Below are 26,108 nucleotides of genomic sequence, written 5' to 3'. Positions count from 1 at the left end.
TAATAAATTCATTTAAATAGTTACACTACTTATTGCATTTTAGAGGGTAAACTGTAGTCTGTAACCTATTACATTTCCAAAGCAACACTGATCATATGTGAGAATCTGCATCAATAAGAATGGGGTTTCTGGGGGACTTCCAGTCTGGGACACAGCATATTTCTGCCTGATCTAAAAGCAGAGCTCTTCAGCTTGAAGATTACGACGCAGTTACATGGGTGCATGGGAAGAAATCAGCACCACCCATTCAAAGCAATGTCAGCGCCGCCCACGAGCCCGAGCTCGAGCCTACACTTCAGCAGATCATTTAACCGGATCCCGCCACAGACCCTTCATGTTGACCCACCCGGGATGAACGGTAACCACTGGTCTTCTGACGGCTGGAAATAAATCAGCGCATACTCGGATTATTATAACGCAAAAACAAAGTAGCAAGGGTAAGACAAAGTTTCATGACTTCCGATAATAGTTGGACTATCAGTCCAGAGAGCGCTGTTTCTACTCACATTGTTCTCGCATTGATGATAGTTGAAGTTTAGGTCTAACGTCATAGTTTTACAATGATAAAGTTTATCTGTCACTGCTATGACTTTGTGTTCAAGTTTATTTTAACGCAGTACGTGATACGGTATTTTATGTCTGTGGCGGTAGCAGTAATATCATTTGCAAATCTGTGCAGAATAACAACGCTTAATTTGATACTTGCCGAAATATTCAACAAATTAAAGATGTATATTTGTGTCTAATCAATACGGTGTGTGGTGCATGCATGTACTTATTGGTTCACTTGTGTTTGTTTGTTTGTTGGTAAGTTTACACCCATTGGTTTTAGGGGAGATATAACTATTAAATATCTTATATAAATTAAAATCCATTCGGTTTTTGTACACAATTTACCTGTAGTGTTCACTGAGTAGCCTACATCGAGCTCAGCCATATAACCCACTCAAGTTTTAGTATGCAAATGCATTGAATTTATGGGAAATGTAGCTACAAATAGGATAACTATACAGAAAAACACCAAACTAGCAATGAAGCATTCAATATGTATCCTTTTTACACTTAAATATTTTTATCCTGTTAGATTAGTTGATTTCCTTTTTATGTTTATTGAATAAATAAATATAGACTTGATTAATACATGGGTTTTAAATTACATTTAATTGTTCCGTAAATTTGGTAGCAGGATTGCTAAAATGATGGAAGTTGTAATGTATGGTATTTTACCTCCTGTTTTGTACCACCATGCATTAATCAAAGGAATGCATTATAAATAAAGGAGAAAAAAAGCACAAAATATGACATTTGACGACCTTTTCTCTAATGAAATCATCCTGATCTACTGATCTCACCAGGGAAAACTACTATTAACAATAGATTATATTGTTGTTGCCCCAAAACAGCTCTGTAGCTTGGAAATTGAACTTGCCTCCGAAACACTATAAGAATCACATGCTTCAGTCTCATGACTCTATTTACGGGTCGTTCCCCGTCTGCATCGCCCCTCCACCATACACCCTTACTCTTCTACGTAGATAAAGAGGAATACATCTGTGCATAGAATTAGATTCAGATTACAGAAATGCATATACAGCGCCTTGTGACTGACAAAGTTCAGTCTGAAATGGCAGAATATTGATGCAGTGATGAGATGCTTGTGTGATCACATTCAGAAAGATATTAATAGTAAAAAAACTGAATGTAATTCAGCCTTCTGTTATGTTTCCAGCCCAGACCACACAGCTTTGCACTGTAACACTGTAACTTCTTAAAGAGTTAAATGGGATCTAACACATTCTCATCTTTAATCTAATATAGTTAAACAGTTGGACATGATTTGACTCGCTTCCATGACTAAAGATCTTTGTTCGTCCGTCTCTGTGGATGATGTATAAGTTGTTTACAGGCGAACAGAGCTTGTTCTGGAGACTGAAATCACATTATTTGTTGGTATGTGGATAATACTGAACGGGCAGACAGAGCTCTGTCTGAAAATGTTAAACCAATTAGCACGTCACAAACAGACTGTTTTGTTAGTTTTTTATCTGTTCTTGTGACAGAATATTTATTTTTATGCAGCTGACACGTTTAACCAAAACCGTGGACTTTTATAGAAAAGAAGAGCGAAACCAATTTGTCAAGGAGCTAACAATATTTGTAATACACAAGACAGTCTAAGTTCAGTCAAACAATGAAAGGGTAACACTTTAAAATAATGGTCCATTAGTTAATGTTAGTTCATTCATTAATTAACATGAACAACCAATGAACAATACATTTATTACTGTATTTATTATTTTTTTTTTATGTTACTTAACGAAAATACAGTTATTCATTGTTAGCTCGTGCTAATTCACAGCGCATTAACTAATGTTAACAAGCACACCATTTGATTTGAATAATGCATTAGTAAATGTTGAAATTAATATCAACTAATGCTGTAGAAGTATTGTTCTTGCTTAGATCATGTTAACGAAAGTAGTTAACTAACATTAACTAATGGACCATGTTACCAATGAAAGTCAGTGAAGGGTGATTCGTTTCCACAGGAAGTTATCTGAACAGAAATTATTACATTAACTACTAAAACACCAAGGTCTTACAAATAAACAGTCAATATGCTAGCAATATGCATGCTAAACAACTAATTAATAGTGAGTATTGTTCTCTAAACCAAAGTGTTACTCAAAGGATCTCTCCCGCTCCATTTGTCGCTTCATATAATCTATGAAGAGGAAGACAGATACCGTCATGTACTGTTATAGCAGAGCTAGGATCAAGTTGATAATTAAAAATAGACTTTTATGAGACCAGCCTTGTGCTTGACACGGCCAGAGACCCCAGACACACAAACACAGCTGAAGAACAGGACAATGTTCATTATTCACAGAGCTAAGAGCTAATATAAACATTAAAATGTATACAAAGTATCAGAGCAATAGATATGTGTATGGTTTTGCTTAATAAGCACATATTGTAGTCTAATACAGGCCAAACTCTTTCTTTTTGGGCTCTTAAGAGTGCAGACAAATATCTATCATTCTTTTGAAATCACAAGTCTGACCTTTTATGAAAACACATAATAACACACTTCTCAACAAGCTGTATCATTTGAGGTGTTATTCATGTTTGTGGCACACTGAGTGCGGGTGATTTACACACACTTTCGTGCCCGGCATGAGCAGTACCAACAGTGAAGTTTGCCCAAGAAAGCACCACTAAATAATGAATCTGCCAGTGACCGCGACTGGCCTTGAGGATCTGAGAATGTGATCAGCTGCTTTCCACAGGAAGAGTCCATTTTCTGAAGCAGCTTTTAGAAACAATGGGAGGATGTTGGTGTTATTCACTCAACTGTGTCACGGCAGATGGTCTCCATCGGGCTTTTTAAGTGCACTAAGTGCTGTTTTCCATTTACTAACACCTTACGCCAACAGAACTAAATAATGCTTTTGACAAATCTAATTAAAATGACTAACATTCATTTAAATTTACATTTATTCATTTAGCAGATGCTTTTATCCAAAGCGACTTACAGATGAAGACAGTGGAAGCAATCAAAAACAACAAAAGAGCAATGATATATAAGTGCTATAACAAGTCTCAGTTAGGTTAACACAGTACACGTAGCATGGGATTTTAAATAATATAATAAATAAAAAGAAAACAGATAGAATAAAAAAAAGAAAAGAGCAAGCTAGTTAGAGGTCTTTACACATACACACACACATACATATACAATTGCATAATAAATGAAAAGAAAATAGAATACAAAAAGATTAGAAAGGTAGTTCGATTTTTTAAGAATAGAATTAGAATAGTTAGTGTTAAAGTTAGAGGGTCAAATAAAGATGGAATAGATGTGTTTTAAGCTGATTCTTGAAGATGGCTAAGGACTCAGCTGCTCGGATTGAGTTGGGGAGTTCATTCCACCAGGAGGGAACATTTAATTTAAAAATCTGTAAAAGTGACTTTGTGCTTCTTTGGGATGGCACAGTCAAGCAACGTTCACTTGCAGAACGCAAGCTTCTAGAGGGCACATAAGTCAAATTTAGGTAAATGGGTGCAGAGCCAGTGGTAGTGTTGTAGGCAAACATCAATGCCTTGAATTTTATGCGAGCAGCTATTGGAGGCCAGTGCAAACTGATAAACAGAGGTGTGACGTGTATTCTTTTTGGCTCATTAAAAATTAATCTTGCTGCCGCGTTCTGAATTAATTGTAAAGGTTTGATAGAATTGGATTGAAGACCCGCCAAGAGAGCATTGCAATAGTCCAGCCTGGACAGAACAAGAGCTTGAACAAGGAGTTGTGCAGCATGTTCCGAAAGAAAGGGCTTGATCTTCTTGATATTGAATAAAGCAAATCTGCAGGACCGGACAGTTTTAGTAATGTGGTCTGAGAAAGTCAGCTGATCATCAATCATAACTCCAAGGCTTCTAGCTGTTTTTGAAGGAGTTATGGTTAATGTGCCTAACTTGATGGTGAAATTGCGATGAAACGATGGGTTTGCTGGAATCACAAGCAGTTCTGTTTTGGCAAGGCTGAGTTGAAGGTGATGGTCCATCATCCAGGAAGAAATGTCCGTTAGACAAGCTGAGATGCGAATAGCAACCGTCGTATCATCAGGATGGAATGAGAGGTAGAGTTGAGTGTCATCAGTATAGCAGTGATATGAAAAGCCATGTTTCTGAATGACAGAACCTAATGATGCCATGTAGACAGTGAAGAGAAGTGGTCCAAGAACTGAGCCCTGAGGCACCCCAGTAGTTAGATGTTGAGACTTGGACACCTCACCTCTCCAAGATACTTTGAAGGACCTATCTGATTGGTAAGACTCAAACCACTGGTGTGTGGTTCCTGAGATGCCTTTTGCCAGTAGGGTTGATAGGAGGATCTGGTGGTTAACCGTGTGTCAAAAGCAGCGGACAGATCAAGCAGGATAAGTACTGAAGATTTTGATTCTGCTCTTGCCAGTCTTAGAGCTTCAACAACTGAGAGCAAGGCCATCTCAGTTGAATGTCCACATCTGAAGCCAGATTGGTTGCTGTCAAGGAGGTTGTTGTATGTGAGAAATGTTGAGACCTGGTTGAACACAGCTCGTTCAAGTGTTTTAGCAATGAACCGAAGAAGGGAAACTGGTCTGTAGTTCTCTAAAAGAGATGGGTTGAGGTTGGGTTTCTTAAGTAGTGGAGTTATACGTGCCTGTCTAAATGATGAGGGAAAAACACCAGTGTGGAGCGAAGTGTTGATGATGAGAGTGAGTGCAGGTACAACTGCAGGAGAAATGGCTTGAAGGAGATGAGATGGAATATGATCAAGCGGGCAAGTAGTAGGGTGATAAGAAAGGATGAGTTTTGAGACTTCTGCCTCAGAGAGTGAAGAGAAGGATGTAAATGAGTGTATGTTTGCTGGTGATATGAGCTTGACAGATTGTGGTGTGGAAAATTGTGCACTAATGGGTTTAATTTTATTAATGAAAAATGTTGCAAAGTTGTCATTTTATTATTATTTATTACTTATTTTCATTACATTCATAAAATAAAATAAAAAAGTGGAAAATAGGGAAAAAAAACATACAAATGTCTCGTAAAAATTTGTTTTATTCTACATGTTGAGCTCATCACTGTTTATACCAATATATGGAAACCCCCTTAATTATGGAAATCAAAAATGTATTTGGTGACCATGCCTTTTGTTTGAAAATATTTGAATGGTATTCAAATTTATTATAGGCCTGTTTTAAATAAAGAAAATTACATTAATCTCATTATGCAATTATGGCATGTCACATTTGAGCAGTTGTCTTTGTAAATAAACATGCCATGTACACCTTCGCAGATGACTTTTGTTGATATTGATAACATTTGTACTGGCAACAGCCTGAGCCTGAGCACAGCACAGATACATTTAATTATTAGAATTTCTGACCCTGCTTTTGAATGCATCAAATAAAACTTGTGTAATGTAATTTTAAAAAGTGATTAGTTCTTCTAAAGTGTTAATTGTAGTAATGACTATGAAGTAAAAATGGCTTGTGAGCATTTTCAACTTGTGAAACTAGTGTGCAGTGACCTCTAGAAGCTAATCTGAACTGGCCATTTTCAACCATCTCTTGACAGTTTTGTGTGAAATTTGTGTCAAACGTTCAGTACAGACTGTGGGAGAGCTGTCTGAGGCTGAGACTACTAAACCAGTAACCCTTTTATCACTGAATCAATTTTATTTGACTTTCATAGATGTGAGCTGATATGAGAATACAGTAGAAGAATGTCTCACAAAACATCCCACAGAAGAGGGATAATGATTCATTATATAGTAAAAATTATTATGTGGCTAGCTGAGATCCATCCATCTTAAAAGCAATTCATGCTGAGTGAAGTTTATTAGACTTACAGTACTTCTAAAACTTTAAACATTGTCTTTTGTAGCCTGAAAAATGATCTGATGTCGTTTTTAGAGCCAGTGCTTCGCTTCCTTGTTTATTTTTCCTTGCCTGGTCCATGAGGAAACAGCTTTTTCTGCTCTGATCAACTGTCTATAGAAAGACAATGGCTGCTGTTGCAGGAGACCCTAGGGCCGTATCAGACCCACTTCCCTTCAGGAAAGAGCAGCTGTGTTGCTGCACTGGCTGTGACACTAGTAAAAACTATGCAATACACTGTTGCTCAAAAAAAAATGAAAAAATCTGTCATCATTACTCACACTCAAACACCGTCAAGACAAAAACACTGTGGAAGTACGATAAAAGTAACTCCAGAGATGATTTATTTTCTTCTGTTAAGAAGAGAGATATTTAGAAACAGTGTAGAGATGTACACTGCTAAAGCTTAAAAATGACACAAACACCATAATAGAATCACGTTCATGCAAGTGAAGTCTTCTTAAAGAGTTCATTCACCGTAAAGTGAAAACCCTCATTTGGTTTCAAACCCATACGCTGAAACGTCATACAACCAAAATTTGATGATCCAAAAAGTTTACAACGCTGCTGTAAAGCTGATCCATAAGAGATCTAGAAGAGATATGATCATTTTATATGATTATATGATTATTTTATATAGATTTAATTTAGGCTTTCATTCAGAAAAACAATGATCAACTGACATACACACAGAAGAGTATATCAAATAAACAGGGAAGCTCAAACATATGTTCATGATTCATGAGAACGATCATAAAGAGTGCGTTGATCATAAAAAGTCAAATATACCACTGAATTAAATCTTTTTTCCAACTAAAGTGATAGTATCCCTTTACAAGACTAGTTTTATGACTTTATGACCTTTTTGGATTGTGAAAGTTTTGGTTCCATGGATCTTCATCTTTAACTACTTGCTTATTAGCATGCATATTACTAGCATATTTGGCTGTTTAATAGTAGACTTACTTATAAAGCACAGATTAATGGTAACACCTTATGCATGACCGTATTTAAGATTCCTTAATCCACAGCAACCATTGCTCTTAACCACCACCGAACTGTTGAATTATGTTTGCTAATGACACTTTAGGCATTCCCCTAGTACCTGCCTGGTGCATTTCAATTGGTCACCAAGATCAAGACCAAGATGTGAGAACTAATGACATTCATTATCACTGGCCACAAACCTGGAAAGACACATCTCGAGACGCCAGCATTGAATATGTGCAAGTGCAAAACGGTTTGAGAGCATAGCTGTACAGACTATGCTGTTTACTGTATGTGTCTGGTATAGTTTCATTTTTGGAAAGGAGAAGGCTTGCCATTGTGCTAAATATCTCATTTTATGTATAGAAGGATTTCACTTGGGCTTTGAACAATATAGATGTATGTAAATGATGACACGTTATGTTCATTTTTTTGTGGGGCAAACTATTCCTTTAAGTCATGTGATTACACACAAATTCCTGACAGTGCTGTAAGGTGGGTGTCAGAAAGCTCTACAAAGCTTTTTTTTTTTTTTTTTTTTTTTTAATGGGACTGCCCTTTTTTTTAAAAAAAATAAGAAGTGTCCTTGTCCAGCCTGCAGAGTTCACATAACATATAATGCGAGTGGAGACCTCCTGCTTCCTCTGCAGGAAAATGGGAGGGAGTGCTATGAGGTCACTTTCAAAACATGACTCCCATTCAGACAACGCCACAGTGGAAGATTTGTTCCAGTTATTTGCCTGCTCTGAGAAGTCACTGTTCCCATGTTCAAAGTGGAGAACGTGATTCACAAAGCTCTTACTTTTATGGATCATAACTGAATGAAATGTACAGGGTTTGGACACTTATTTCTTTTGATTTAACTTGACATGGTCTGAAACGGATGATATACAGTAATGTTCAGCTTCTAATTTAAATTAGTGTAGTCGACATATAAACTACAAAAATAAGGGATGTTTTGATGCAGAAAAATCAGTGTCCAGCATACATGGAAACCTCTTTTTTTTGTTCTGAATGCATCCCAAGATGCACCTCAAAAGTTGTTTTCGATGTCCAGTGCTGGAATCTAGACAAAGGGTGGCGATTTTGGAGAAGCTTAAATATACAAAAGCTTTGATTTGTTTGGCTTTTGTAGTCAATACATAATCGCCATTTTTTCATTTTGTAGTTTTTTAAAATGTGGAAAAGGGATGGGTGGGTGTGTCCAAACTTTCGTCTTGTAGTTAGTCAAATGGTGGACATGCTTTTGTTTTTGTGATCCTGGCGTGTTTGTAGCATGCTGGTTAAGAGGAGGTAGACAGGAATGTGTTTTTCCCCTCTTGCCTTGTAATTAGGCTTTTACCAGCAGGCAAACACAGTGATACGTCTCGGCTCACAGCTGGAAGGACGGGGAAGTCCTGCAAGCCGCAAATCAAGACGGCACGCTGTGAGTTGACAGGCTAGACTGTAGAAACCTGGTCAGCTGCATTGCACCACAGTCAGTCTCTCCAATGCAAAACATATTGAAGCATTTGGGTTCAGTCTCCACGTGGTACCATCACTTTGCTCAGTCAGTGGAAAAAACAGCTTTGGCCTGTTAAATGAGATCAAACGACACGCAGTATGCTTTTAATTAGACGCAGTCTTCGCCAACACTACTTAAACCATTGTAGAGCTTCTGATTTTTCGCCTTGGCCCAACAGTCTTCTCATTATATCCTGCATTCGAGTCGTTCGCCACCCTGGTGGAGTCTTTGTGTTGGATTGACATGTCCGAGCTTGGTCACATTAGTGCTGTGTGAAATAGGAAGTGTCTGGTGGAATGTGCCTGGGGCTCTGTGAAAACAGTTATGTGTAACATGCTTCCCCTCCTCTGTGAGGGTGTGTGTGTGTTTTAACTATATTTCCATGACCTGCTTTGTCCACTGATATTGATATTTAGCATCATAAAGGATGTGCAGGATATGTAGTATTAATGAAATGTGTGTTTTCTACCATTGTATGTACAGTGACATCTCCATACAAAGCCTATTGTAGAGGTGCCATGACACAGTGATAATATTAGATGATAATTAGGCTTCAAAAGTCTAAAAGCACAGTGAAAACCTGAAAATTTGGAGTTGAAAACCTGGAGTTGTCAAATTTGACTCCTTTTTGCAAAATATCTTCAATTTCACCAAGTTATTTCAATGCACGCCTGTTCATGTGAGGGTAGATGTTTTTTGTGGTACAGTGTGTCTTGAAAACACTGCATTGTTTCAGAGGACGAAGGACAGCTGTGTGGAAGTGAAGGATAATTTAATTAAGACTTAAGGTTTATTTTATACCCAACCAAAAGTGCTGTCATTAAAGAAAAGGGGTGATGTTCTGAAATTCATGTCAGTTTTTTTCAAGGCAGCTTTTCGTTTAAATTGTTATAATATAATTTGGCATTAGTTATCTGTCCATGGTACTGTTTTACCATATTCATATACATACATGGTACTCTAAGGCTTTTAAAATATACTATGACCTACTTCTGAGAAAACATGGCATTGTTCAAAACATAGCAGGTAACATAAAAAAAAAAAAAAAAAAAATAAATAAACATTCTTGCAATACCATGGTTTTATTTGTAGACCAAAATATTATACAGCTGGAGCAGAACATTTTTTATGAATTCTAGAACAGAGCCCAGAGCAATTCTAGAACAGTATAGAAATAGAGAAAATCAGGTGTGATTTTAATGCATTTTTTGTTTATAAAAGTGTCTGTGAACTCCAAATAATCAGTAAGCAACAGGTGCATGGAAAGGCTGTTTTGTACTCATTTATTGACGAGTCGGCTGCAGTATGGCCAGCTGAAAGCGATGCTTCTCTGCCACATTTATTGAACAGAACAGACACAGAAGCCCCTGTCACACTGTACGTCAGACCCGCAATATTTCCGGAACATTGCCGGGTCGCCTTCTGTGTGAAAGCAACCACGTCCCGGAATTGATTACCATATTGAACCCGGGTCGGGGACCTAGTAACATTGCGCGGTTCGACCCGGGACGAGCGCTGTGCAAACAAAAGCCAGATCTAATTCCGTGTCGAAGTGATGACGCGAGTTATCGAGCGACTCTTTTACCGGCTGTTTTGAAGGAAGATCAACGTTCGCGACGAAAACATATGTGCAAACTGTAATGAAGCAGAGATCAGTTAGTTCCTTACTTTCCGTGCTGACGCCGAGATCGTTTGCTTGCTTCAGTTAAAGTATAACGCGCCTAGCGTTCTCGACTCGTACATTACACGTCACGCCCTGATGTCACCTGTTGTTACGGGATCTTCAAGGGTTTTGTGTGAAAGCACGCACATATCCCGGGTCATCACTGGCAGTGTGAAAGTGCAAAATCTAGCGACCAGGGAACAGACCAGGGAACAATTGCAGGAACACTTTACCCCTGTTTTTGCCGGAATGGCAGTGTGAAAGGGGCTAGAGAGAGACAACACTGCGCCGGGAGAGTCAGACCTAGGGCACACGGGGCAGCACTGATGACATCTTCCAACTGAATCATAGCTGAAGTTAATCAAAAAAAGTCACTAAGTTTGTCAGTATATATAGTATTTAAAAAATAAAAGCCGCTAAAAGCATCTGAAATTTGCTAAATCTAGCTGAAGCCTAAACATCATTTAAACGTTCTGAACATTATTTAAACGACAACAGTATTACGGTATTTAAAAAAAATCATATCATAAGAAAAATAAACACCGGTATTCGGTATGAACTGGTATACCGCCCAGAACTAAGTCAAGCTATTATACTACAAATCAAAGAGATCATAGTGTACAAAAAGGCATGCAACCTACTTATTATGAGGGTTACAGCTATATTTATTTTTTGTCAGCCAGAATAGTCAAAGCTGTTTTCAGATTACCTATTACGTTTGCTGGATAGCTAACCACAATTCCCAGGTGATTATAATAACCTCAAGACTGTGCAGTCTAAAAACAAAGTTTCTGTGATGTGAGACCAGAGCATGTTTCAACTAGAAACTGTGTCATCCTGGTTGCTAACATTGAAGTGTCCTTATAAACATACAATGCAACATGCAGCAACACCTTTATGTATCAGTCCATGTCAATTATAAGAGTTCAGGAACTACAATGGGCCACTGGACAAAAACAAAAAAAAAAACTTTAAAAAACTTTATAGTGAACAGATACATGTTGTGGAATGGTCCAGAGATGCTTTTAGGTTCACTTTGTTGCACGTCACCAGCAGCTCCCAAACAATGTTTTCATTTAGTGATGAACCCTAACCCTAACCCTCTAACCCTAACCCTGACTTTATGACACTGAGATGTTGTTTTTTGCTTGTAGGTGTGTTGATTTGTCTTCTGAAGGGGCAGCACAAGGCTCCATAAAATGACCCAGTCTGTGCATATAACCTCCAAACTGCCAAGTAAGTAGTTGTTTTTCTGCTCTCGGGTAGATAGCACTGTTTCAAGATGAACACATCTGCTATGTTTGCATTACAGATCTGAGTGCTCCTCCTTTTCTTGGCTCTACTGAGGAAGAAACAGATCAAGGTGGCTCCTATTCAGTACAGACGCCCTATGGATTCCAGCTGGACCTTGATTTTCTCAAGTATGTTGAGGAAATAGAGAGTGGACACAACATTCGTAGGGCTAATGTGAACCCTCGGCGGGGATCCCGGGGTGACCGTGGGTATCAGAGGAATTTAAGTGTTGGTGGTCGGGCCAGTGGCTGGACCTCCACCGAGTCCCTTTCCTCAACAACCAGTGAGAATGGCCAGACTAACCCACCTTTTCTCCAGAGCCCTATCACACCACCTAGTAAATCACAACCACTTTCCCCATTACCAGTCATTAGTCCCAGTCCACCTACTTACTCCAAAGTGCCACCACCGCCTCCACCACGTAACCCTAGGGTTGAGAGAACGCTCCTTGAAACTAGTCTTCGGCTCCAACAGGAGCAAAGTCAGTTTTTCAATGGATTAGGCTCTAATTTGTCTGACCTTTCAAAAGGGAGCTCCAAAGCCGGTGGATCTAATAGGGACTTCTCTCCAGCTTCTTCCCAGCTTGCTTCAGATGCCCAATTGTTACAGATATCACCTGTTGTTCAGAACCCCCTTTCTGGGGTCTGGACCAAAGCAAGTCCTCAGACATCTGGAAGGAGCACGCCAGCCTCCAACTCAGGAACACTGCCTCCTGGGCAGCTTCATACAGTGCGAGAACAGATGGCCACTGCCCTTAGGCAGCTAAGAGAGATGGAGGAGAGAGTGAAAGGACTACCAGTTCTAGAAAGAGAAGTTTCCATGCTCCGTGCCGAAAAAGAAAGGTTGGCTAATGAACTTCAAAAGAAAACAGAGGAACTTGATGCAACGCTCAAACTGCGGGTCTCCACTGAGGCAGCAGTAGGAGCCTCTCAACCAGGATCCAAACCATCCCCATCACTTTGGAATAAAAAGCCAGAATGCAAAAGTACTGAACAAGACAAAACGGAAATAAAGAAACTAGCCATTACTCGTGTAGAAAAAAGATCCATAGCAGTAGGCAGTGACAATCCCATTGAGACTGTGGTTGTTTACAATCGCCAAGCGGTCAAGGATGCTGCTGTCGAAGCTACTGTTGATGTTTGTCATGCAGCTATTGAGACTGAGACTAGTGTCATGCATGATGAGGGAAATCAGACTGGAGTGGCTACAGACGATGCGGCAGTCTGGGTAATAGAATCATTTCTAGGGCTACAAAGTGAGACAGAACGAGAAATTGACACCCTGCAGCACACTGTCAAATGTCAACAGGAGTCAATCCAGGTTCTCGAGACAAGATTAACTCAAGCCAACCAAGATCTTGAAGCTTTAAAGGCTCAAGAAATTGAGAGGGCATCCAAGATTATGCTGGACAAAGAGACAATAGCGAAACCACAGACAGCAAATGCCCAATCGGAAACATGTCTTGAAGTTTGTTCAGTTGGAGTGTTGTTTCCAGATGCGACTGACCAGGAGTACTTTTCAAAAAATGACCAAAGCATTCAAACAGATCCTGTGGAAACTTTAAAAGAAGAAACAGTGGAGCTAGTAAGCATTGGTATCCAGTGGGAATGTCTTGATGATACACAAGATGCTGAAGAACAGACAATGTCTGCAGAGGGTGAGCATCGTTATTTTCACAAAGCATGTACCTGGACATACTGTGCACAATTATTTGAAGAAAAAAAGACACCTTAATAATCTTTAATTAAAAGTTAATCTGCCTTGGTAGTGCTACAATTGTAGGTAATACAGCCTTTCTAACATTTTGCCAGTACTATTACGCAGTAATAAATAGTGTTAAGCCATGACAACTCTCAGAGAGTTTATCATCGTAATATACATGGAAATGTTATAATGCATTTGTTCTTGGCGGAATAGATCAATACATCCACATCTATGCTGTGGTGAGCATGCAAGAAACACTGCTGCTGCACATATAACATATAAGAAATAACCCCCGTGTTTAAAATACATGAAAACGACCTGTAGCAGATGTATGTAGCAGTATACAGGTGGAGCTGGGGAGGTGGAGGGTTTCTGAAGTGTGCTGCAACTGCTGCAGCAAACACTAGCCAAGTGTTTGAATGATGAGCAGCAGCTCATTGGCTGCTGATGTGAAAATATTATTTTCAAAAGAACTAATCAGTTGCACCATGCGAATGAAGAGTTTTATGACAGAACCTTGCATTTATGCAGTAAAATAAAGCTTGTTAGCATTCATGTAATACAGACTACATTATGAATCAGTTAATTCAGAATTTATAAGCCTAAGGCCCATTACACCAAGGATGATATCTATAAAGATATAGTTCTAAAAATCATCCTCAATATTAAAGAACAGCACAACTATAATGATAAAGGCACAGAGAAACAACATCGTTTGATTCACTTTCAGATCGTTTTTTTTAAAGCAACAGACACACGTGTGCTTAGAATTAAACAGGATATATCATTTGCAGGTGTAAACGGGGCTTAAGTCCAACTATACATTTGTTACATGTTGACATTAAATCAATCTGTATAAGTAACCACATCATCCATAGGAAAATCCCTTTAAAAAAATGTTCTTTGCTAAAAAGCTGCAGGCCCTCTGAAATCTATCATGAAGAGGAAGGATGGGAGTGGTGCTGGCGCAGCTTCCAGCGGTGGCAAAAAGAGCCTGAAGTTTGTCGGAATTCTAAATGGAGGGTGAGTTGCTAGAGCAGATTTTATTATTATTATTATTTTATAAAGGACATATTGGCACAATACTAAATACCATTACTGTAGTGACAGACTATCACAGCTTGCGTCCCATGGCTTATTGCTTTTATAAAGTGGTAACAACAGTAATATGCTAAAACTAGTCAATTTGATTCACAAAAAAATATTATCGTTAATGACAACAATAATTATCTTGCCAAGTAATAACTGTATATAATATCACTGTCTTCAAACATGGCTCTTTCAATCTGTTTTTCGAACTGTAACTCTCCATTTTGTCATTATTTCTTCTCTATAAATCTTTCAACTTGAGGTCAGACTGCCAGTTAAACTGAATTTCTCCTCCTAAATTCTTTCAGTTATGAGTCGACCTCTAGTGAAGAGGATGAAGAAGAGGATGAAGAGAGTTCATCAGATGGAAGTGAGGCCGGTGCGTGTTCAGACAGCAGTGTGGAAGAAGGGGCAGCTCTAGAGGATACATCTGATGAAGAGATGAATATAAATATGGAAGAATCTGACAGTGATGAAAACATGACAGCTAGGACTGAAGATTCAAAGGACCAGGAAGAGGAAGTGAAGGAAAAGTAAGTGCACTTTTAGCAAATGTGTGAGGTCTTTCTCTGGAGGACCATAAATGACTTGAAAATCATGATCCATGGCTATGATGTAATGAACTCAAACAATAAATGGAGATTATCTTACAGGTTTGAACTAAGTGCCAAAATGCGTGAGGCTTGTCTAATTTTGAAGAACCACCTTAATGACGGAGCAAAATCAGTGAAGAGTAAAGAAGTGGTGAGAACGAATCACACAAATTACATTTTTAATTCAAATTGTAGTTCGAAATGAATCATTTCAAATTACATTCCAGCCAAACGTCACCAACTTTTCTGTTAACGTGTCTAACGCAGTTGTCCAGCACTCACAGCGTTCAGCTGGAGTGGTTCAGAGTGTCCAGTGCAAAGATGGCCCAGCCGTCACGTGTCTCAAATTACCTGATGGCTTTCTCAGAGGTCTCCCCCGTCCTGCTGGAGCACGTAGTCAACATGACGGATGGCAACGGCAACACTGCCTTACACTACAGCGTCTCCCATTCCAACTTCGCCGTGGTGGACCTACTCCTCGACACAGGTAAAGCGAAGTAATGTTTTGTTATTGCATTTAGAATGCAGCTCATTATATAGTGCATACTATGGTTGTCACATGACCTAACTATTTTGCATGTTTACGTGAGTGAGATTATTCACTTGTTGCTTCTGAAAAGCAAGTTCAAGCTTTAGATAAAGTCTAAAGTTATATGCTAAAACCTCAGTTGTGGATGTGTTTGTGTGCAGGCATGTGCAACGTTGATCAGCAGAATAAAGCCGGATATACTGCTGTGATGCTGGCAGCGCTTTCAGCAGTGAAGGAGGAGGACGACATGGCAGTGGTCCAGAAACTCTTCCGTCTGGGCAACGCCAATGCCAAGGCCAGCCAAGTAAGTCACCCAGTTAATAAGTTATTCATCTGCGATTACATCCTCTGCTAATTTGAATATGACATTTACACTTACACTTTTAAAGGTTGTGTATTGGCATCTATTGCTCCATGAAGAACCTTTAACATCTACATAATCCTTCCATCGCACAAAAGGTTCTTTATACTGGATAAAGGACTCTTGTTAAAAAGAAAAGGATTTTTTTCAAGAACTGTTCACTGTAAGGTTCTTTCCGGAATCTAAAATTGTTTCTCTGTGACAATTCTCTTTTGGAAGCTGACTCGGTGTACAATTTCCTTTTATTTATTTACAGAATACATAGACTACTGATCAAACGTCAATTGATCAAAAGTTACAGTAAAACATTTTATAATGTCACTAAAGATTTCAGTTTCAGTTGAATGCTCTTCTCCTGAGCTTTCAATTAAGCAAAGACTTAGCAAATCTATCACAGTTTACACAAAAATAAATGGTTTCCACATTGACAGTAATAATAAATGTTTCAGTAATAAAAAAGACTGGAAGACTGAAGACTGGAGTAATGATGCTGAAAAGTCAGCTTTGATGACAGAAATAAATTACATTTTACAGTAAAATTAAATATAAAACAAATCATTTGTAAAAAAAAAAAAAATTTGTCGCATTGATTTTGAAAAGTTAAGCAAGGCAAAGCTTGAATTAAATGGTTTAGACTAATTCAGACTAATTCATTGCACTAATTCATTCTGTGAGGCCTGAGTGTCTAAAATCTTGGTTAAAAACAGATTTTCATTGCATTATAAGTGTTGATTGGCGTACAGCATGGTCGCTCCAGCTGAGCGCGTGTGTGTGTGTGTGTGTGTTTGGTTCTGTCTGTGGTTAGGCGGGACAGACGGCTCTGATGCTGGCCGTGAGTCACGGGCGTCAGGAGATGGTGCGAGCGCTGCTGGACTGCGGCGCTGATGTGAACATCCAGGACGACGAGGGCTCCACTGCTCTGATGTGTGCGAGCGAACACGGTCGGGCTGAGATCGTGTCCTTACTGCTGGAGCAGCCGGCGTGTGACATCTCAGTCGTGGACAATGTGAGACAAACGCCTTCATACAGCCATGATGAAAATGTACATGTGTCTAAAACATGTACTGTTTGATATGACTGTATTTAAATGAATCTGTTTTTATTCTGAGCTGGAAGCAGATGCATGGTGTATTTAACATGTTGCATGTGTTCAGTCATTGCAGTCATTTCCTGTTGCCTGTATAGGTGGGGTCCTGAGTAATTGTGTATGCTTGAAATCCAGTGCAGTCACTTGTTCCATCGCAGCAGGAAGTTGTACTCTGTTTTACTGATAATGATGTAACAGAGAAACAGGTCACTCCCTAAATGCTTCTGGACTCGGCATCCAGTGTTAAGGCATCCTGTCCAACAATGCATTATGGGTAAATCCATGCTCTTTGATTTCTTTCCTCCAGGATGGCAGTAATGCTCTCTCCATTGCTCTGGAGGCGTCCCACAATGATATTGCTGTTCTACTGTACGCTCACATGAACTACTCAAAGACACAGGCAGATGTAAGAGTCCTCTCACGTGCATCCCATTCCGAACTCATTCAAGCAGAACAAACAAACTGATTTCCGCAGTTTAATTACACTTTACAAGACTTGTTTAAATGATGCATGTGAGAGAGGATATTTATTCAGAAAACTGCTTAGTTTGGAATAGATTTGGGACATGAAAAGCGGGTGTTTCCAGAATGGAGCCAGATGTGAATGGAAACGATGCCTTAATGCAGTGGTCTCAAACTCAGTTCCTGGAGGGCCACAGCTCTGCAGAGTTTAGCTCCAACCCGCTCCAGATCACACCTGCTTGGTCGTTTCTAGTGATCCTGAAGACTGTGATTCGCTGGATCAGCTGTGTTTGATTAGGGCTGGAGCTGTGGCCTCCAGGAATTGAGTTTGGGGCCAATTCCTTAGTGGCTGTTTGGCTACCATTTAATTTGGTAAATAAGTCATTTTAAGAGGCAGAGCATGCGCTGAATAATCGTTCACAATTAATTATTTAAACTGTATAATTCTGGAGAACAATTAGCATTATATTATAATATGGTAACATGACTTTTGTGTTTGTTCTTTGTTGTTCAGGTATCATCGAAAGCAGTCTCCCGAAGCCCGTCCACTCCTAGAAAAACATGGCCCTCAGAGTAACACGTGGACACATTAAGAACAAAATGAAAATAAAAACATAACTAACTAGCTTTACTGGAAGATTATAACAATTTCTGTCTTATACGTTTATACATATAAATATGTTTATATTGTATTCATTTTTATGCACATATTTAATGCACTATAATGCAACATAAACACATTAATGTAGGCAAGACCAATAATTTTACTTATTTTTAATCTCCAACAGGTGTATCTTCTATATTAAGTTTCTTACTGCCATGATGTCAGTGTTTAAATTAGGGAGATAAGGTATTTGGGATAACTGCAGCTTAGCTGTAATCTTATTGTGATTACATGGTTCACAAGCTAAACATTTGTTTTGATTAGCGGTCAGAAAAACTCAAGTGCAAATCATACATGAGCATGAAATATTGCAGCAGATTAGGGTGAATCATTCATATTTGCTTGAGAAACTCAATTATTAAACACACATCATAGCTTCACAACACAGGCAACCTGCGACTGCTATAATTATGTACTGTTTGGAAAAGGCCAGCAACAAACATGAACTCCACCCTTGTTTTCTTTTACAGTGATTTATTTTTTTTATCCTCTGATCTAATTGGATAAAACTCAGCCGTTAAAAATACTGTGTCTGGGGCTGATGGTGGCCCATTAGCTGAGCGTTTATTTATTTTTTTATCTAGTTTTTGAACCGAAAGCACATCGCCTAACTTTGGAAAAGAGAAAGATTTGCCTTGAGATGTTGACCGATCACAGAAAGGTTTCTGAACTGAACTTGAGAACTATAACTGAATGAAATCAGCCAGAAATGGCCCCAAAACACAAATATCAATCTGGACAAATCAAAGCAAATGGAAAAAAAGCACTTTTCAGTTGTTAAGCTTGAAATCCCAACACACTGTGGCTGTGAAATGTTAAAATGTTCATAGTTAATTAATTTGACAATCTACACCTGTTGGTACCCTTTTCCATAATTATTTGCACTTTACACAAATTAAGAAGACAGGCGTTAAATACCTGTAAAAGTCTTAAACTTAACTAGAATATTTACTGTAGATTTCAAACACAGACAATCTTTAATTTTACCCAAAGATGCTGCAGTAGCTCTGCAAACAGAAATATTTCAGATGTTCTTTAGTTTCTCATCTAAACATATTCAATTGGATTATTTTTACCAGGCCTTTGTATCAGAATTTGTATGTGTTTGTCTGTCAGTATTTGGTTTATTGTGTATTTTACTTGGTCTCTATGCTTTTTTAAATGATTGTATCATGCTGTGCATCATTTAGCATTTTTTTACAATTAAAGGAAACTCATTAAGAAAATGCACCTATCCTACAATAGTGGATTTTAGTAGTGTACTGTAAATACATCAGTGTGACCAATATATCAATGGCTAAACCATATTAAAACACAAGAAATCGGACAAATCTGAAAGTAGTCTTGTGAAACAGAACATGCTTAATTATATTGAATGCACATGCGATGTAGTTCAAACATTAGAAATGTCTTAACAGGTAAAATGATATATGGCTGAAATAAAAGGCCACTTAAGTGTGCTTGAGAGAGTACAGTTTAATGACTATGCCACACTGTAGTACAGTTTTAAAAAGTGCACTTTGCAATGATGTCAAATCAAAAGCTTTTTTTGAGCTTTCAAAAGAAGTCACTTATTTTGATGTTGACGAAAGCATATGTGAAGTACCTGATTATAATTTTACCTGTAGGGTTATTCAATATTACATTTAAAGTTCATATATTTAAAATTATTTGCAACAACGATAATATTGTACATTTTAACATCATTATGATTGTGTAATTACAAATAGATGACACAGAAGTTTCAATAGAAATTACATTAAAGTATATTTTAGTTTACCATAAATGCTTGTCACTGCATTCTGCACTTTAACCATATTTCATTATAGAGTAATGAAATTACATACTGGATAAATATGTACTTAAGTCCTACTTAAGGTGCTAAAACAAAGCACTTGTAGTACTGAGCCTTGAGGTACTCCATACTGCACTTGAGATCGATAGGATACATCTTCATTCACTGCTACGAACTGATGGCGGTCATATAAGTACGATTTAAGTTTAGTAAGTTTAGTAAATGTAAATACCATGCAGTGAAGTGTCCAAAAACATTACATTTAGTTAGTCACAATATTAAATAATATAAAGTATATTATTTCCGTGAAAAGTCAAAATAAAACATGAGAAATCTGAGAAAAAAGTCTAAAGTCTGAAATTTAAGCACATAACCTTTGCTGTCAAGAGATTGAACCCACTTTCAGCCCAGTCAAATTGCGTATAATTGGTCACTGGAGTAGTAAAAAGCAATATAGTGGTAATAACTGGTTCTTTTGCTTTATAGACTTGAAGAATAGTTATTTAGAACTAAAGGATACATTTCATGATAGATGCTGTGTCCTCTTGGCATGGCTGAAGTCTTGATGATGCACCTAAACGTGGCCTTGGATCTGGTCTCAGGCCGGACCACAGTCTATTTCCACTGTACTGAAGATAATCATTACCTTAACCACTAATCTGCATGCTATCATCACCATTACACTCTGAATGGCTTATTTAGCCACTGCAGAGTGTGGCTTAGTCTTTAAAATGACTGCAATGGACTCAAACTCAGAGTAGACTGAAGCTACAAACTACAGTAGACAGAAATCTTTTAGAGCACAATGGTGTTTGAGAGCTGTGCATGTTTCTAAAGTCTAAAGCCTCTGGAAAGACTCAGGTTCGTCTTCAAAATTAGAGTTGATGTTCACAACCATGTGCTCAATATCACTGGAAAAATCAGTCTGGCACCAGAATGATGCACCATCTAGATCAGACTGTACACTCTTAAAAATAAAGGTGCTTCACGATGCCATAGAAGAACCTTTTTTGTCTAAATGGTTCCATAAAGATCCTTTAACATCTGAGGAACATTTCTGTTTCACAAAAGGTTCTTTGTGGTGAAAGAAGGTTCTTCAGAATATAAAAAGGTGAGAAAGAGATGGTTCTTTAAAGAACCTTTGACTGAATGGTTCTTTGTGGAACCAGAAATAGTTCTTATATTCGCATCGCTTGAAGAAGCTTTTGAAGCACCTTTATTTTAAAGAGTGTAGTGGATTTCTAAAGTGTAAGGCAACAGTAAGACTAAAGCATACCATTACTAATTTCTTATCCTATTTTTAAGAACAAATAAAAAGCAAGTCCATTCATGCTGATGAATTGCATTCAGTGAAAACAAATAAAAGGCATGTTTTCAAGAACAAAATATCTTATCTTACATGGCTAGTTTGATATACAGCATAATATGGAAAAAAGAAAAAAGATAAACACTGGATATATTCAGAGACCCAAATTGAGTTTTCCTGATGCTCTTCCTTCTGATCCTGAAACGAGCTGATCTTGGTTCCTCCTGTATCTTGGTAAATGTGCTCTGATATGATTGGCTAACACCTTTGGAAGGGAAATGACATGGGAAATAGTGCTGAGGGTGGAGTGTAGCCCAGTTTATAAGGCACAGACTCCACAAGACCTCTGAATGTGTGCTGTGGGATCTGACATTAGCAGCACACCCTTTAAGTCAAACCACTGCATACCAGAAGCACCACACAAGATTCGCAGTTTTGGAGATGCTCTGACTTCATTGTTTGGCCCTGGTCAAAGCCAACTTTCCAACACATGGATTTCGAGAACTGATTTCATTTTCTGCCTAATATATCACATCCCTTGCCTCTGTAACAATACATGCTATTCACTTCACCTGCTAGCAGTGTTGAGGAAGTTCAGTAAAAGTAAAAGTTGCGTTACTTTTTTATGGAAAGTAATGCTATTAAGGGCACATTATTTTTTGTCTTCTGGGCTGGGTTTGCTTGTTTGTTTTGAAAAAAAGTGATATTTTTGGAAAATAGAAAAGCCCATTTTTTCCCCCTCGGGCTGAAGAAAATGTAAATTCACGTCTGTACGGAAGAAGGTGCAACATGTTATGTTCATCCAAAGATATTTTTACTTAATAGTTGAACTAGATCATCGAAGGTCAGAGATATTGGTTAATAAAACAAGATTGAACACTTGAAGGACATGTTAAAAAGTAACTTGTTTTCAAACAAGTAGATGTTTTCTTGTAAATTAAAAAAATAATGCATTACTTGTAGTAATCTGATAAAAGTAACCTGTTCATGTAACTTGTAATGTGTTATCCCCAACACTGCCTGCCAGTGGTTTTAATGTTGTGGCAATACGAAATCAGTTTACAAATTTAATTTTATGTGTCCTTGTTGCAGTGTAATTATACATTTTAGTACTGAGTAATATTAATTAACTACAAGTACTTACTATATAGTTAGTGTTTGGCTTAGGGTAACTTGCATGTAATTATGCATAATTAATTGTTATTGTAATAGTAAGTACATGTAATGTCTAACAAGGATACATTAAAATAAAGTGTTTCCCAATAATCAAGTTAATTTTATAATGCTCATAATCAGATTACAGTAACTTTTTATTGATTACATGATTACATATTATTCACTTAATGGCAGTAAATCATTCTTAATTTATTTAGAAAGCACCTCTCAAGAAAGTAGAACATGTACGAAACAAAGGGGTTCCCAAAAGTTTCCGTCGGCCAAACTAATTTTAACGTAAGATTTACTTGAAATATCTCTGAAGAAGATAATATAATTAAATGCATTTGCCTGCTGCTTAATGGTCATGTTGACATGCAGCTAAACAAATTAAATATTTCTATATTTAGTGGTTAAATAATTAATTTGACCTTTTTACCATTAAATTGATCAGGTCTCAGGTCAAGCCCAATTTAGAAAACCCGAGTTTAATGTAATGTTTAATGCTTTTTAAGATTACAAGTAACTTACAAACTGTAAGTAATCAACCGTACATAGCTCTGCTGACCAGTGTTTTCTCTTAACACTTAAACGATCAGAATGGTGTTCTGTTAATGACCTGACACTAAACTCCTCCAAAACAAAGGATCTGATCATCAGTTTCAGGAAGAACAAGGAGGAACCTGCCCCTCTCTGCATCAGGGAGACAAAGCAGAGAAAGAGACCGGCTTCAATTTCCCAGGACAGACACACAGATCTCCAGGACTTCATATTACTGCTAACACAAACTCACTAGTGAAGGGGGCACAGAAGCGCTCTGCTTCCTGAGGACATTAAGAAAAGCCAATCTGTGTGCCTTCATCACAGCTCCATAGAAAGCACACTCACATGTGTCATCTCAGTGTGGTTTGCTGCTGGCTGCTCTGTGCCTGAGTCCATCGGATCTGCCCAGACAATTACAAACACCTCACAACCTTCACTAAAGGAATTATATACATGAAAACTCAATGTTTCATCGTGCCACAATCCTTAAGAACTCATCCCACTGACCTATAGGGGTTTGTCTCTTTAAACACACCTGATTCTGGTCATCCACTCATTGGTAGAAATGGGTGTGTGAGAGGAGACATAAATCTGCAGTTGTGTGAGATGCTGAATGCTCAAATAAGGCCTGTATTTGTAGACGCCTTTTCTACTTTTTATCCAAGCACGACCAAAGAACTGAACTCGGCACCATCTTTGTCTGTCTATAGGGCAAGTACAATATTCATTTTTATTTTATTTTTTATTTACCTAACCAATACTTCTGCTATATTAATTATTAATTGAGGTTTGCACTCAAAGTTAATTATACAGTGTAATGACAAGATTTTCAACAAATGAAAGAGCTGCATTATCGGATGAGAACGAAATTTGAACTTGATAACGAAACACTAACTTTGCAACATCGTCTTTCCTGTCACTTTTACAGTACAGCACAATAGTTTATGCTGATGCTACGGCTTCATAATTCATGAACTTTACAACATTTACAGCTTTTCAATGGCGTTAAAACAACACTGAACTAAAGTCACTTAATAATGACACTTATGCAGAAAATGAATTTTTCATAACTGATGAACCTTAAAACATTGTTATTTTCCTGTTTATTAATGTGAAGCCGCTATGAAAGCCTGTTTCTGCCACTAAATAAAAACAGGTAATTGCGATTTTATATATCACAATTCTGACTTAATTTTTTAGTCTATGGTTATAAAGTCAGAATTGAGATATAAACTCACAATTCTGAGTTTTTTTTCCTCTTAGAATTGCGAATTTATATTTCTAAATTCTGACTTTATAACTCGCAATTGTGTGTTAGAAAGTTGTAATTGCAAGATATGAGCAATTCTTAGATAAGAAGTCACAATTACCTATTTTTTTTTTTCATTTTTCAGTCAAGTCAAGTCAAGTCACCTTTATTTATATAGTGCTTTAAACAAAATACATTGCGTCAAAGCACCTGAACAACATTCATTAGGAAAACTGTGTCAATAATGCAAAATGATAGTTAAAGGCAGTTCATCATTGAATTCAGTGATGTCATCTCTGTTCAGTTTAAATAGTGTCTGTGCATTTATTTGCAATCAAGTCAACAATATCGCTGTAGAAGTGACCCCAACCAAGCAAGCCAGAGGTGACAGCGGCAAGGAACCAAAACTCCATCGGTGACAGAATGGAGAAAAAAACCTTGGGAGAAACCAGGCTCAGTTGGGGGGTCAGTTCTCCTCTGACCAGACGAAACCAGTAGTTCAATTCCAGGCTGCAGCAAAGTCAGATTGTGCAGAAGAATCATCTGTTTCCTGTGGTCTTGTCCTGGTGGTCCTCTGAGACAAGGTCTTTACAGGAGATCTGTATCTGGGGCTCTAGTTGTCCTGGTCTCCGCTGTCTTTCAGGGATGTAGAGGTCCTTTCTAGGTGCTGATCCACCATCTGGTCTGGATACGTACTGGATCCGGGTGACTGCAGTGACCCTCTGATCTGGACACAGACTGGATCTGGTGGCTACGGTGACCTCGGAATAAGAGAGAAACAGACAAATATTAGCATAGATGCCATCCTTCTAATGATGTAGCAAGTACATAGGGTGTTATGTGAAGTGTTTCCGGTTCTGGTTTACCTAATTAATGAAGCCTAAAAATCCTTTAACGGATTTGGATATTAAAAGCATATTAGTACGTTATGTGTAAACCAGGTTAAAGAGATGGGTCTTTAATCTAGATTTAAACTGCAAGAGTGTGTCTGCCTCGAGTTGAGCCAACTTGAGTTTTGAGAACATAGCGGACATGGAGGATTATAATGTAAAAGGAGCTCATTCAAATACTGAGGTGCAAAACCATTCAGGGCTTTATAAGTAATAAGCAATATTTTAAAATATATACAATGTTTGATAGGGAGCCAGTGCAGTGTGGACAGGACCGGGCTAATATGGTCATACTTCCTGGTTCTAGTAAGAACTCTTGCTGCTGCATTTTGGACTAACTGTAGTTTGTTTACTAAACGTGCAGAACAACCACCCAATAAAGCATTACAATAATCTAACCTTGAGGTCATAAATGCATGGATTAACATTTCTGCATTTGACATTGAGAGCATAGGCCGTAATTTAGATATATTTTTGAGATCGAAAAATGCAGTTTTACAAATGCTAGAAATGTGGCTTTCTAAGGAAAGATTGCGATCAAATAGCACACCTAGGTTCCTAACTGATGATGAAGAATTGACAGAGCAACCAAGTCTTAGACAGTGTTCTAGGTTATTACAAGCAGAGTTTTTAGATCCTATAATTAACACCTCTGTTTTTTCTGAATTTAGCAGTAAGAAATTACTCGTCATCCAGTTTTTTATATCGACTATGCATTCCATTAGTTTTTCAAATTGGTGTGTTTCACCGGGCCACGAAGAAATATAGAGCTGAGTATCATCAGCATAACAGTGAAAGCTAACACCATGTTT

The 26,108-nt window shown here is 38.0% G+C and overlaps 1 protein-coding gene across 1 annotated transcript; it reads left to right on the top strand.

The window, feature by feature from the left end:
- Positions 1 to 243: 243 nt before the first annotated feature.
- On the top strand, positions 244 to 19,818 carry LOC127963965 (KN motif and ankyrin repeat domain-containing protein 3). Its single transcript, XM_052564072.1, has 11 exons — positions 244 to 437; positions 11,731 to 11,812; positions 11,889 to 13,526; positions 14,488 to 14,596; positions 14,971 to 15,195; positions 15,316 to 15,406; positions 15,523 to 15,742; positions 15,946 to 16,088; positions 16,951 to 17,151; positions 17,540 to 17,638; positions 18,209 to 19,818. Exons 2-11 carry the CDS (start codon positions 11,776 to 11,778, stop codon positions 18,269 to 18,271), a joined length of 2,826 nt encoding a protein of 941 aa, XP_052420032.1. The 5' UTR covers positions 244 to 437; positions 11,731 to 11,775; the 3' UTR covers positions 18,272 to 19,818.
- The last annotated feature ends 6,290 nt before the right edge of the window (positions 19,819 to 26,108 follow it).

Source organism: Carassius gibelio, chromosome B8 (assembly GCF_023724105.1).
Source record: "Carassius gibelio isolate Cgi1373 ecotype wild population from Czech Republic chromosome B8, carGib1.2-hapl.c, whole genome shotgun sequence".
In the NCBI taxonomy this organism is placed as follows: domain Eukaryota; kingdom Metazoa; phylum Chordata; class Actinopteri; order Cypriniformes; family Cyprinidae; genus Carassius; species Carassius gibelio.
This window is presented reverse-complemented; position numbering and strand designations above follow the sequence as displayed.